Source organism: Takifugu rubripes, chromosome 4, assembly GCF_901000725.2.
Source record: "Takifugu rubripes chromosome 4, fTakRub1.2, whole genome shotgun sequence".
In the NCBI taxonomy this organism is placed as follows: Eukaryota; Metazoa; Chordata; class Actinopteri; order Tetraodontiformes; family Tetraodontidae; genus Takifugu; species Takifugu rubripes.
In genome coordinates this window covers 10,594,237-10,609,015 of record NC_042288.1, presented here as the reverse complement: position 1 = coordinate 10,609,015, position 14,779 = coordinate 10,594,237, and the positions used below count along the sequence as shown (strand labels likewise).

General features: G+C 48.0%; 2 protein-coding genes across 3 annotated transcripts in view; one reads left to right on the top strand and one right to left on the bottom strand.

The window, feature by feature from the left end:
- Window positions 1–1,234, top strand: part of sorcs3b (sortilin related VPS10 domain containing receptor 3b) — a 30,545-nt gene extending 29,311 nt beyond the window's left edge. Inside the window, exon 27 of the mRNA XM_011603267.2 lies at window positions 1–1,234. This exon is cut by the window's left edge and continues 701 nt beyond it. The gene's annotated coding sequence lies outside the window, so the exon portion shown is untranslated.
- A 1,155-nt stretch (window positions 1,235–2,389) lies between these two features.
- The window catches only part of LOC101065413 (VPS10 domain-containing receptor SorCS1-like), a 34,242-nt gene continuing 21,852 nt past the window's right edge, over window positions 2,390–14,779 (bottom strand). The window contains exons 15-27 of one of the 2 annotated variants that reach the window (XM_029835352.1): window positions 14,591–14,708; window positions 14,281–14,414; window positions 12,932–13,045; window positions 12,630–12,801; window positions 12,144–12,330; window positions 11,460–11,593; window positions 11,251–11,374; window positions 10,880–10,992; window positions 9,947–10,081; window positions 7,459–7,558; window positions 7,160–7,268; window positions 6,068–6,222; window positions 2,390–4,234 (exon numbers count right to left, since the gene is read on the bottom strand). In XM_029835352.1, coding sequence (XP_029691212.1) covers window positions 4,176–4,234; window positions 6,068–6,222; window positions 7,160–7,268; window positions 7,459–7,558; window positions 9,947–10,081; window positions 10,880–10,992; window positions 11,251–11,374; window positions 11,460–11,593; window positions 12,144–12,330; window positions 12,630–12,801; window positions 12,932–13,045; window positions 14,281–14,414; window positions 14,591–14,708 — 1,654 coding nt within the window. In that variant the 3' untranslated portion in view covers window positions 2,390–4,175. The other variant, XM_029835353.1, reaches the window with a different exon arrangement.

The following is a 14,779-nucleotide window of genomic DNA, read 5'->3' as shown; positions in this document are numbered from 1 at the left end:
CAGTTACGCAATAGTCGGTGTTGTTGTTAGCCTGATAGCCGACCTTTTGCTCAGAAATTAAACCAACAACCTATAAGACTTTGGCAAGTGAAGCTTTTTTGTTGCGTTACGTCGTTTGGGTGGATTTACTCCCCTCAAATCAGAGGCCGTCGAGGCACAAATCTATCCGATCCGGAAGGTAGCGACTCGCACGCGGAGACGTGCACCTCGCTGCCGTGAATGTGAAACGCTGGAGAGCGAATGTATATTCTCTGTATGAAGACATGGTGCTTTCATTTTCTATCGCTTCATGACCATAGAGATGGAAGTCTGGCCTTAGGTGCGATGGATTCATGCTGAATAAGCTGTACATAGCATAAGATGGGATGTAAATCTATACAGTGTCTATTATATCAAGTCTCACAATAAGATCTATGTCCTTTTTATAGTCAGTTCCATTTTTTTTTTTACAGTGGCATGCCCTAATTATCCCTGAAAGCGTCTACGACATTAGGGTCTGTGTAAATATATTCGAAATGGCTGGTTTACACTAAACACTAAATTATTAAACACCTTGTCTGATAGTATAGCTGTGCATATTGACAAAGGTTGTGCATGTTCTTTACTGTCCTATTATTTGTTTCTTTTAGTTGACAATATTGAAAAGTTGTGTTATCAATCTTATTTCTTACTGTGAGCAAATTGCCATTTTAAACTTGTTCAGAATAAATGTATTTTTATATGACATAGACCAACTGTGCTTGGTCTGTTTTTTGAAATAATAGTATTTTGGTGTTTGTGCGAGACATCACTGTCCCAGCTCTCCCTGTATTAAATTAAAGTTAAATAAGTCCCTCTAATTACAAAGTTGCTCCTTTCTAGAGCAGTGGCCGTTACTTTTCCATGGACTTCCTGAGGAGGCGGGGCTTTGTGCTGGGGAACACTGATTGGTGGAACACACTTGCAGCTGCTACGAGCGCCACTTTGTGATCCGATCATTTGGAAAATGGATCAAAGAGGTTTCAAGAAGCGGCTGGATGAGGAGGTCCAGGCACTTCTGACGGTGTTGCTTAGAGCGAGAAATTCAAACGTGAAATAACCGAGGAAGCCTCGCTGACACGTCGGAGCTGAATCTAGGACGGACAACAACAGTCTGGATTGAGCCGCGGTGGAAATACTAATCCCACGCGTTACCAGGAATGTTTCCAGCCAGGTAAATAAATCCCTGGTAATAAAAGTTCCTGGGAACAGATGTAGGACTTACCTGAGACTATCAGACACCTTTAGGCCCAGTCAGACCCCCCCACTTCCTGATCTGGATCACCTGATCTCACGGCCGTCCCACAGCTTGCCTGCGAGGCTGTCCCCAGCTGCAGACAGCTGACATTTGCAACACAAGCGTGACAGACACGTTTCCATTTACCGTCTGTCGAGAAGCAGCAGAATGGATCGTCACGGATGGAAGTAAGACCAACGTCAGCCGACTCTGCTTCCCTCTACGAACAACGAGTCCTGTCTTTGCAAATGCTCGTGTGCACGTTTGCACGTGTGGGGGGACTATATCTAACCGAGGCTGGAGACGGACGTGCTGAGGCCTGCGCTCTTGTGGCGCCTCACACGTGGCGGATGCTGAAACCAGGCGGGCAGGTGAGGTGTCATTTACGGTGCTGATTGACTCCCCCAGGTGATAAAAACGAAGCCGTAACGGCGGCCAGGCGCCGGGGCTGGAGGACGCCGCGTGGTTGACAAACAGCGGCGACGGTTGCGTTTGATTTCCCACTTCAGCAGCCTCCCATCACACCCGATCTTAATGAGTCCGGCAGCCATCAGCGTCCCGGGAGCGCAGCTCTCAATCTGCTCAGCGCGAATTAACGCGGCGGCCTCTCTGCGGCTGCCCCGGGATGATCGGTGGCGCGCAATCAAATTGAACGCTGACAGTCACTAATGGGCGATTCGCCGCCGCCCGACGCTGTAATGTAGCGCTCAATGAAAGGAAACATGCTCATCAATTTCACGCCGCGGCTAACACAATATTGCTGCGGGTTATTGTCGGCGGGGGCGGGGGGGCAGGTTTCTCATTCAAGGTGCGATTCCAGTCGCAGAGATCTTCCGTGATTGCATCCGTGGCTCTCCAAGAGAAAAGATAATTAATTGTTACCCTGGGGGGGGACTGGGATGACTCCAGGGTAGGTGATGATTTTCAGAGTCCACTCCCTCTCCCCCACCCCACCCCGTCCCTGCCCGCTGGGAAAGAGGACAGATCTCACAGAGGCCTGACCGGCTCATTTCCCCTCCTAATCAAGTCAGTTTGCCGGCCACATACATTCAATCACAACAAGGGAGCATTTCGACAGATTGAAGGATGCACGCCAGGGCGCTTTGTGCTCACTTTAAGAACCAGTCGGGCTGCTTTGATGTTATATTTCTGCTTTATTCCTCGTCCGCTGTTGCTTCTGCGGGATGAAAAGGACAAGGAGCCACCGAACAATCACATCACTGCTAACGAACGAGCCGCAAAAGCGCTGAGAAATGAGACAAACACTGTAGTTCACAGCCGTTTTCCTCCTGATTGAAATGGATTTCAGCTTCCTTTAAGGGGGGGGGATAGGGCGCCATGCAGAGATGTCTGTATTCACAGGTCGAATATTAAAGGGGGAGGGGGGGGACAAATCAAATACACAAGAAGCGCAGGAGTTTGCAGCAGTGTGGGATGGCGGCGCTGGTCCGATGACGGGCTCAGGTTTATTTATGCTTCGGGGCTCAGTCGCAGGTTTCCAGCGCAGAGATATGGAGCAGCCTCCAGTCAATTTGTCTTCCTGACATATGATGCTGACAACACTTACAAAGAAAAGTTTGATGGGGAAGAACTTCAGTACTTATCCCAAAGAGACAGAGGCTGACCAAAGCCGTGCGCGTAGGCCGGGCCTTGTTGACAGCAGATACGTCTTCTCTATCTCTGTCCCTCGCAGCAAAGGAGATGAACAAATCTGCAGCCTTTTGTCTACCGAGTCCTTGGGGGGGGCACGGAACAGACTCGCAGGCTCCTCTGAATCCCCGGAAACTCCGTGCGGAGACGCCTCTATCGCACTAGATAAACAGTCCCGAATAAATAAAAAGACAGGCTGCGTTTCGATGAACACCTTGTGTTGCTGTGTTGTCGATGCTTCTTGTAAAGGGGGGGGGGGGGGGCAACCTTCACAGCAGGATCAGTTCAAAGCACAACAAGAACACGGGGGATTGTTCTGGAATTGGGTCAAGGAGCGAGAAGACTTTCTGGCAGATCTGATCACTTCGTTACAATAAACACGGTTCTTTTGGGTTTTGGGGGGGGGGGGTTCTGCCTTTTGAACAAAGAACACAATTTCATTCACTTTGCAGGGGCAAGAACGCACGGAGACGATGCACCCAACCAATACGAGCATTTAAGTCATCAGCATAGTTAAATCATTCAAAAGTCAACAAAGAGAAAGTCAAAAAAACAACCAACTGTGTTAATAATAGCTTATTCACATGTGTTGTGACTGGTGTGGAATCAACGCATTAAAGAATGTATAAGTTTAGAGCTTCCAAAGTGACTCAGCTTGTTTCATTTTCCGTGCCCCCCCCCCCCCCGTTTACTCTTTGTTGTGGCGCCTGTTGAGCGACAGGCTGATACCACCAGGCTCTCCTCACCTCCTGGATATTGCGAGCCTTCATTCGATGCAGATCTGATCAGATTTAACGATTAAGCAGAGCTTAATGAATCTGCCTCCCGCGCTTTGATAAGCCGTTTTCACACAAAACTAAACTGCACAAACACAAAGACCCCCCCAAAAAAAGGACCATATTTGGAGATATTACTGTACATCCCCTCTATTATTTTTACACACACGTTTCTATATTCAAGCCATAAGCAGCTGAGACAAACGACTTTTTACCTCCCCCGGTTACAGACGTTATTTACATAAAAAGATCAACGACTTTGCAAAAATACAAGTATTTCCAGTCAAAAAGTGTCCCTTTTGTTTTGTCAAGGGGGCGAGTATAAATCTGTACAGTCCCCTCAGCCGGATTAGGCAGCGCAGCGTGAGCCGGTCCGTCCATGCATGGGGAGGAAAACACTCGAGACCGCTCACTGTAACAGTGGTTTCATAGCTGGCTGCGAGTAACTGCCAAGGAAGATGTATTGCTCCGGAGTCGCTCATGGACTCCCGACATTAAAACACATGGGGCGCTTCATCGGGGAGCTTGATGTCTGTGTGAGATGGCAGGTAGCCTGACGAGGGAGGCGGAAAAAGAAGCAGAGAGAAGGAATTTTATGGAGCCATTTGCATTTTTTTTTTTTAGGCGTGCAAAACACATACATCTCAGGGAGGCTGATGGTTTATTCGCAGCCAGAGGTAAATCAGATGGAACCTCGCTGTGGTGTCCTGATGAAAATGCTTTCACTGCAGCGCCGCGTTGCTGATGCACTAATTATTTTATGGGGGTCGAATAATTCAGAGTGACATTTTCATCACTCTTATTTGATTGTGCTTCACTTACCTGGAAATGCCAATGGGGCAAAAATATATATAGGAAGAGAAAGAAGAGGAGCTCTGTCTCCGTTTGTCTTGTATTTATATGAAGCTCTGGCCTGAATCGGCCCTTTTTTGCCGGGTTCGAAAGGGTTTCACATAAAAACGCAATCATTACCTCCTCGCAGCTCATCTGTGGTCATCTACGTCTGGGGGAGTCCCAGCATATCCAATTGATTTAAAAAAGTCAATATTTACACCCTTTAAAGAGCTAGCTTAATCCCTGCGGGCTGCGAGCAGCAAATTTCACAGCCCAGCTGGGGCATCTCGGCGGAGCCGTTTCATTAACGACGTTTTAAATCTCAGAACGGGACCTGATCGATTCCATTTGGACCTTAATGCAGTTCAAAGCTCAACGTGTCCCCCGCAAGGATGCTTTTTATTCAGATGGAAAAATATCACTTGATGCCACTGGTTGAGTAAAGGCTGCCTTCATTTTCCCCATTTTTGTTTTCTGCACTATCCTTCCCACCCCTTTGGGCTCTGTGGTGTCATGCCGGAATGTTTTCAATTTGTCACATCTTTGCAAATCATGCGGTGATTTGTGGAACTGAGAGAAGATAACGGCGCATTGGAGCTTTCGTGACCAAACATCTACCAAATGTCTTCAATAAAACAGAAAAAGACAGATCATTGTGGCAGATTTCCAGGTTCCAGGGTTGGGAATTCTGCAAGAAAAAGCACCGCAAGACAGGTTCCTTTATAACCGAGAGAGAATTTTACCAACTAACTTGTTTTGTTCCCTGAAATTCAATTTAATGCATGAGATCGTGGATATAAATAAATGTAAAAATAAATCGTGTTTTTTAATTTAAAAGCCCAGGAACGCGTCAGTTCTGGATGCAGTGTCGATGCGTCTTCCTCATTATCCAGATAAAATGTAAAACAGTGAGGGATCCTCGCAGCAGGAATAATCACACTTTTGACAACGATTCCTCGAAAAAACCACCCGGAAACGTTGGCTGCGTTCGCCCAGTGGCGAATTACAGAGATTGTAAAATGAAGTTTATCTCCCAGGCCGTCTCCAAGGAGCTGGCAGACAGGAATGTGTTACTCGTGCGCTACACTTGCCAAGAATAACAATTAAATTTCATGGTTTTTGCTAATTTACAGTATGAAACTTAATTAAAAAGGTGTGAGCTGAAGCTCAGCAGGAGACAAACCTCCCTAATTTCATCATCGGCCGGTATAATTTTATGCCTTTAACGCCACAACAAGGAGCCGATGATCACAGATAGAGTTTCACGTCAGGTCTTGCTGGTTTTTTAAGGCTGTTTTGTTGTATCCTGGACATACAAGGAGATATTATTAACGAAGTTCAATGCAGCCACTTACGCCAAATGGGCTCCAGTCTGAGCGGCTAAGGCTAAAGCTATCAGAGGAGAGGAAATGCTATTAAGCTAAGCCTCAAAGTGCTTCTTCTCACAGCTCTAAACGCTTATTGCCGTTAACAAATAACAACGGGGAGCCGTTTCCGACCAATTACAAGAATGTGAGGAGCAACGGCGGAGAAGGAGCAGGAGCATTAATACCTCTGCTTTTTGAGTCCGGCTGAGCATCCACGCGCTCCAGCGAGGTCAGCCTCTCTCCCTCGGGGTTTGGGACGTCGATGGAGGTCACCGTGGGGATGACCTCTTGTTCTTTCTCTGGCTGTTCTGCTGTGTACGTGTTGATGCCTGGAATCTTCCTGTAGGTCATCCAGGCAAGCGAGACGGGAAAAAAACCCTTTAATAAAGAAGTTACTTTAAAAAAAAAAAAAAAACACTCTGTCTCTAATTCTTCCCTGCCCCCCCCCCCCACTCTTTACTGCAAAAAAAAAAAGAGAGAGAAAATTGTGTGACAGCTTGAAACTGGGACATTTCATGTTCCACTGGGCTCTCATATTGTTCACCTCACTTTTCAATCACTTTTTCATCGCCTCAGATGCACCACATTCCTGCTGCAAACCACCGCAGCACACTTCTAATTCCCCCCCCCCCGCCCCCCTCCCCATGTGATTTTCTCTCCGAGCTCTGGCATCCCAGGCAGTTTTGAAACGCCCGTCCCCATCTCTTAATGCTGTAATTACAGTTCGGAGAGTTACGTGACGCCTTTTAAGGAGCAAAAACCTAACGGGTGACAGCCGGGACGACACCGGGTTCTGGGTGATTGGCGTGGGATTACCCGGCGGGGCGGGGGCTGTTTACTATCCGCCCCTCACTGTATAATATATGTTGTCTCAGGACTTATCTCCTCAACCTTTCCTGCCATTCGGCAAAGGACGCCTCACCTTGACTGGCTGTGTTTAGCATTTCCGAAAGGTCAGCCCCTCGCATTGTCAGAGGGATGAATATTGATAACTACAGGATTCTGTCACCCGGTCAGCGCTGGGGGAGAATTGATTGGATTGTCATCCTCTGTAATAATCTGCAGATTGAGACGGAGGGGGGATCGTCTCGTCCTGTGGGGCTGTTATTGCCGCGTGGCCATCCGGAGCCCCTGGAAAGTCCAGGCGGCTCGGCTGCTCGAGACAATAACGCCGCCTCTAAACAGGGTCGTTACAGGATACGCACGCACACCGGGCAGCGGATCTCATCTCGTATATGTGCAATAAGGCGCCTCCGTGAGCACCCGATATACTGTACCTTTTAAATTTATATACGACAAAGATGGCCAGGCCCATCAGCACCACCGACACCAGCATGATGACTGCGGTGCTGCTGTGGACGCCGTCACTGGCGTCCACCAGAGGAGCTTTGAAGGAGAAAGCATGAAGGAGAAGTTAAGAGCACATGCAAGTCGAATGAGGGCAAAAAACCACTGCTAGCTTGTTGTGCTGAGAGATCCAGATGAGTCCCCTCAATAGCTAGTTTGCCTCCAGAACCACCGGCCAAATGTTTCTCCTAAATATTGACTGTGTTTGTTGCCGTGGACGCGGACTCACCCGGAGACAGCCGCGTCGCGTACACGTTGACCCGCAGGCCGGGTTTGAGTGTGAACTGGACGAGGTCCTGGTTCAGAGCACTTAGCAGGACCTGTGAAAGCTGTGAGGAGTGACAGAGCACAGAAGAGCGTCAGCGGCGGCAATATTTCACACGCATCAATATTTCAGCCCCAGTCATTTCATCCAACAGCCTGAATTATGAATCAGAATTCCCCCCCCCGCATCCTCTCGCCCCTCTCCCCCCACCTCCCTTTTAAAGAGGAGCAAACCTCCGCGCCACACAGGAAACGCCCCCAACCCGACAACACTCTTAAAGGAGATGGAGACCCTATCGGGGGAAAAAGGGTGGCCTGTTGCGTGACGTGACGGTGACATTTTAAAGAAAATTAATCTCCGGATACTCCCTCCCTCCCCCCCTCCCAGATTTTCTTCAGAGCAGAAAAAAAACGAACGTTTTCCTACAGAATCCTGATTAATTGCTGAAAGTCTGCGAGGCTAAACTGTTACAAATCACCCTTTAATATCATAAAAGTGCAGCCTAAAGTTTCCTCCCTACATTTGCTTCAAGTCACCCCCCCCCCCCCCACACACACACACACACACACACACACACCTCTTTCTATTTAACACCTAGATGAAGCAGTCCTTTAACAAGAGACCCAAATGTCTTCCCGGAGCCCATTTGTGTCCTCAGCCATGCTTCACTAATTCCATCTTTCTAAAATCTTTCCACTGGTTAAAATTAGACCGCACTACGCTGTATGAATAATTACTTTTTCTTCTGGTGGCATATCAGGGTCAGTAAATCTATTACACATTTTAATAAGATGCTCCAGCACGCGCGATCCCGGGGGCGCGCGCGCAGAGGTGCGCGTTCACCGGAGATGACAGGGGCGCGCTCCAAGATTTATTACCCCATTGTCTGAGGTTCTGCCAGGTAATCAGACAGGCTTTAGATAAATACATCTCTTTAATTCCCAGTCCAGGACGGATGCCCCAGTTGGTCTTCCTCCTCGATGGCGCCAATTACATGATGCATCAACGTAATTAAATACCTATTAACTCAGTTCAAGACGGACCGCGAGGCGGGAAAATTATGTTTACTTGTGAGACATTGAGGCTCTATCTGTTATGATGAATAAATGAGCTTGTCAAGCTGCGGTTTCCAAAACTCATTGCCATTATTGCATCATTTACATGTTTAATTGCTTGCGGGGACACGGCGAGGGATCGGTTCTGAAGATCCGGGATTATTCCGCCGCGGAGAAGTTGGAGCACATGGTTCCTTAAAATCACTGGTTGCTGTCCTGCGGGGCTTTATTTGCAAGTGTAAAGTCATTAAAACGCGTTTGCGTCGAAACGCGTTGGTCTTATTCGATGCTGTGATGGGTGGGATGAGTTTGCCATCTAGTGGCGAGACCGTGCATTGCAGTTCAAAAATTGCAATTACAGGTAAAAGGTGTATTGCAGGGCTAAACATTAGAAATGCAGGAATTTGGTCAAGATGAATGAGCAATTATTTAAATCAGTCTCCTCTATAATCTGGAGACAGGAACCTGCGTGATAATGACAAAACTTTGACACATTTCTCTTGATCTTCGGCTGCTTTCAGTGAATGCACCACCTGCGACTTTTGCATTTTTTACACCCCAATTACCGGGACAATACACCCTTCGTTACAGCTGACCTTTACCAAAGAATAATGTGGAATTCTCCCCACCTCCCTGGAGCTGGCGGCATGCATTCGTTTCAGCGCAATATAAAAATACACTTTCAGAGACTATAAATTTCGCTGACTCTGGCAATCCATCACCAGGAGCGTCACGTCGGCCTCTATTTACGTCAACGTTGCCTTTATTGTTGCGTGACGATGCGGCGCCGACTTCCCAAATAAAACCGCACTTAAAACCGCCTTGCCATGCAACGATAATGTAACTCTGACAAAAATAAAGGCAGACATGACCCTCATTTTGATGTATCGCCTTGCAGAAACGCGTTTAGAGTCTCTAAAGTGTGGAGTGGAATGGAAAAAAATAGCTCTTAAAGAAGAATAATGCAAAGCATTTGACATTCGGCCTTTGGTAAAATAGATTTTCTATCATATGAATAGATTAAGGGATTGCTAAGTTAAAAAACAGTCACAAATGTGTACGTGCAACTTCAAGTGTGTGTGTATTGCTTATATGTAAGTATCAGGGTGTCAGCAGAGCAGGTCTGACGTCCTCGCAGGAGAGAATGTGTGGATGTATGGGCAGATGATTCACATCAGTCCTCCAGACACGCAGGAGATGTGCACAGAAGAGCGAAGACTCAAATGCCACCAGGTTTTAACTCAGAGAAGCAGCTTGATGGTTTGTAGCTGTGACCTTCTGCCTGCGTTATAAAACAACAGGGCCAAAACTGATGCGACACTGTTCCCCAGCGAGGAGCTTTAATTAACAGAGAAACCCTTCCTGTTGTTGACACCGTGGCTCCGACAGCAGCCTACCTGGTCCACGTGTGCCCGCCTCTCTTCCGCGCTCCCGTGCTTCACCCTCCTCTCCGGCACGATGAAGAGCTCGGCCGTGGTCGGAAACCCCGGGAGCACCGTGACCAAGAGCTGCTCCTCGCTGATCCCCGTGACCTTTAGAACGAAATGGATGTATATCTTTGAATCGACAACTTCTGCCCTGTTTTTGTTAGATCTGCCACGGGACGGACATCGAAGACGCCCCCCCTCCCCTGAATAATTAAGAAGTGCTGCTCCAGCTTCATTTTCCTAAGTAGCGGTGGATGACAGGGTAAAACGGGCAGATCTTGTCATGCATGTTCGCTCCCCCTGTCTGCTAAATGCCAAGGCTTTTAGAGCGTTTAATACCAACCAGGGGTCTCCTGTCACTTTCGTGCTATAAACCCTGGTGGTATCTAATCAGACAGAAGGTCACAAAGAATGTTTCATCCAGAGGGCTAGCGCAGGATATATATAGAGCAGAGTCTTTTATGTAACCTGCTGCTTTTTTTGACATTCCTGGTGTCTTTTAAAGAGCAAACGGTAACTGTCACGGCTGTACTTTTACTGCCCTTTGCAGCCTTGACAACTTCCACTCGAAGCTTAGTCGTAGTCGGCGTCATCGCGGCTAATTATGCGCCGGTCACCAGCGCGCCACCTTGTGTACGCAGCTGCTGCTGCTGCTGCCAGGCTCCCTCCTCGGGCCCACTAGCTCCATTTCAATTCAACTTTGTTAGAAGGAGAAACCTTGAGCAGGACCCTCCTGCGGGTGGTCGGAGGATGGAGGAGAAGGGCAGACTGGGCAGCAGGAGGAGAGGAGGATGCATCCATCATACATGCAAGTACATTAGTCGTGGTCTCACTGTGCTCTTAAGGAGCGGAGATTTTTCCCGAAACGCATTAAAGTGTTTTGCATAAGGCGGCAGAACAGACCTGAACCGTGGAGCTCTTCACCACTCTGCCGATGTCCTCCCTCCACTCAGACACCCCCGGGTTCAGCTCGTCCAGATTAGAGGAAAACGCCAGAACATGTGAGCGGAAATATTCTGAAACCCACACAGAAACAGACTTCAGATCTTTCTCCTGTCCAAGCCGGATGCCTCTTTGCAGAGATCAGAAGCAACCCTGACCCCGAGGCGAAGCTCCAACACTCAGACTTCAGAGGCGCTACAGAGGCGCTAAAATAATTATCACATTTAGCGGGATTGCTGCACCAACGCCTTGGTGCTATGCTGCCGTTTGCCGCCTTCTGAAAAAAGAATATCCATTGATTTAATCAGGACAGAAGGACAGACGTATCGCACCATAAACCGCGATGGTCATTTGATCCTGCAGGACGCTGTTGCCCACTGAGGCCTGAACGGTGACCGTGTGACTTCCCTCCTTGCTGAAAGTGGAGGACGTCCCTCCGTCCAGGGTCACAAAAGGCTGAAAGAGAGGGGGGAGAAAAGGAGAGAAGTTGACCGACTGACCACGCAGTCACTCGCTCAACGGGCTTTATTGCGAGACTCACCTCCGTTTTGTTGTCGAACCACCAGTAGTAGGTGACGGTGCCCACGCTGCTGGGTCGCAACACGGTGGTGAAGTTGACCGCTTTGTCCTGGAGCACCACAGAAGGAGCCAAGAGCTGCACCACCTCCAGCTGACCTGCAAAAGCAAATCAAAAGGAGACAGGAGGTTACTCTTCCAGAGGAAACTGCGCTTGAGTCGGGAACAGTCTGAACGCAGACACAGAGAAGTAGGTTGCACTGTGAGGTAAGTGCCCGCGGCTATCCTCGCGCTGCTCTCCACCGTTAAAAATGTCGTACTCGGTGTTCGTTATAATGAGCTAAATTTATACCACCCTTTTCCGGAAGCGAGGGGACAACAAATTACTGTGTTTTACACCTATGAGCAAAGCAATACTTCAACCGGTTGGATGGGTGGGGGGGGGTTAGGACCTTAATGAGCCAATTTGACATTAGAGAGGAGGCGTCGTGATGTTTGTCTCGAGTGGGGTTTTTTTCATGGGCTCATGAGTGTTTTGACCTATTTGAACGCGGCTAGCTCTCATTAGTGGTGATTTAGCGGGACGTAAAATCCAGATGTATCATTATTAACCCACTTTATGTCGAGCTAGATGAGCGATCAAAAATTTGATCTAATTTTAGTAACATCAGCAAAACAGGCTGCATTCGGGAACATTTGCAGGACTCACAGGAGACATGAAGGTAGAGCATCACCCTGTCGGAGCCCAGAGAGTTGGTCGCTGTGGCCGAAACCTGGTAGATGCCCACTTTAACGTAGCTGTGCTTGATCCCGTCATCAATAGAGCTCATGTTGACGTAAGAAATGGCCGTGCCGTCACCAAAGTCCACTGTTATACTTGTGGTGGCGCTGAGACCCTTCAATGGAGAGAAGCAAACGCAGTCACCCCACTGTGACCGACTGGCTCCAGTATTTGAATCAACACGTATGTGCGTTCCATTTTATCATTATATAGACTTGAACAGGTTCTTGGAACTTATTGAGCGCTGTGAAGAGAAACCTCATGCGGGCGGGCCCTGCCCAGAGTTAAACCTGCTGCTCGACAACCCTCAGCACTTTTATTACAAAAAAAATCCACAATATCCCAGAGGGGCTGATTAAAAAGGCATGCGGCCAAAAAGCACTGCTGCTCTGCGTGTGGAACTGAAGTCAGCACCTCCTCCAGAAAGACCAGGAAAGTGACATTCCTCCCCAGGGTTGCTACCAGCGTTCCCTCGCTGGTGAGCAGCTGGAGGCCCCTGGGAGCCCGACTGGGGCACTTCTGACGCCTGGGGCTGAACCTCAGGGGGGCTCCCTCGGTGCAGTTGTTCGACAAAGCCCTGCGATATCTGGAATTCAGCCCAAAAAAAGGGAGAACGGGATGATGGGACATTAAACGCTGCTGAGGTGTGTTAGAAAAGGGGGTTTCCTCAGCACCCCCAGATGATGCCGTGCAGGAAGGAGACAAGGCGGGCCTACCCGGTGGTGTTGAGGAAGGTGTCTCCTGTGGTGCAGTCTCTAGATGTCGCTGAGGGAACGAACCAGAACGCCGGAGCGCAGCTTCCATCAATCTGCCTCTCAAAGCCGTAGTCGCTGTTTATGTCGAGTCAAAAACAAAGCAAACATCTCCGCTGAGAAGTGCGCCCCCGCTCACGACAATGCGACCGCTTAAGGGGTGAGAAAACATCTCACGGATGACATTTGACGCTTTATGTGTCCAACCTTTGGAGGAGGAAAGACACCGCGCACAAACTGTAATTACACACGGGCGACGTCAAAGGGGCCGCTCCTCTTTTCACTGTGACGGGGAGAGAAACAACAGGCTCGCTCGTCAGGGATGGCCAGTTTCATAAAGCTTTCAGTGATAAAGTTCTGTTTTATCCGGCGCTGCTCTTTTTGGGGGGGGCTGGGGGGGATTCTCTCATATCAAAGAGATGAAAGAATGAAAAGGACACAAAGGCATAAAAAGTTCTGGCAAAGCTTCCATGTTATTATTCAGGAAGGCTTCTATTGTGTGTCTGTATGCAGTTGGACAGCAAGTTTCTGGAGTTTCTACTTATTTCTACATGTTTGCTCAAGCAAATACTTTGTTTAGCTCAATCGTTTAAATGGACCTTTTTTTTAATATTATTATTACTTCAGACTGAATATTGATGAGCATGAATTTGTTCTCTGTGTGACCAAATAATTGTCAAAGTGAACTTCCTCCTTCCATCATCTATTTTTCCCTCAGCGGGGGGGCTGCGGTCTTTCCTGAGTGCTGGGAGGTGGGTACTTCCTGGACGAGTCGACAGCTCAGTGTGAGGCTAACATACAGGATGGACCCCGAGCCCGGGGGGTTTAAACCAACTACAACCAAATACAACTCCAACTCCAATCCTGAAGTCAGTGAAGTATATTTTTCACTTCTGTGTTGTTTTACCAGCATATTCGAATCAAAACAAAAATCCAAACTATTTATCAGCAGTGACGATTCTGTTTGAAACTCATTTAGTGATAAACAGAATCAACCATCAGTTCGCCTGACAACTTGTGCTTCATTAAAAATTAAAACTACCAGGAAAAATTGAAGTGAATATTACAACAGGAGTGGCACTTTTTATTTATTTTTTAAATTTTCTTATGTTCAATGACTTCCTGTTCAAAAAAAAAAAATCAAATTTAGCTTCCTGTTATTAATTCATCCGACAAGCGCTGCCAGTGTAAAGATAAGAGAAATGACTTATAAAGCGTGAATCCTATCTGCTCCTGTTGGTTTCACTCCGCCTCCTGAAATTGATCAAATGTTGGATGCAGTGAAGTGAAAATATCGGGAGCGAAGGACTCACCACTCAAAATCCGCCTCTGTGCACGGGCAGGAGTCCGACATCTGGGAATTATACTGATCTCTGGCCTTGACACATCGAACATTCGCTTTCAGTTTTTGGAAGATTCTCTTCATTCCCATGATGCACGCTTCCCCCTGTGATGAATAATACATCACAAACATTGTGCCCGGTTACTTTTCTGCCTACATGTTTGAGCCCTTTTGCGTTTATTGTGCGACTGGCTTTGGTCGCCGACAGATGTGAGCCGCCAGCTGTTGTTCTTTTTGTTTGTTTGTTTGTTTGGTTGGTTGCTTGGTTGCTTCGCACGCACCTCGTTGTGTAGCTGCCACGTCACGTAATCCTCCGATGTGCATCGGTGTTGAAAAATGGACCGGAAGTCAATTTTGACGAGCTGCCACTCGGAACGGTGACTGAAGTGGCCGAAAATTCTGCAGGAAGGAGTCAGGGGAAACTAGGTCAGAAACATCTGGGACGTGGGAAGGAAGGGGAAAGAGCGTCA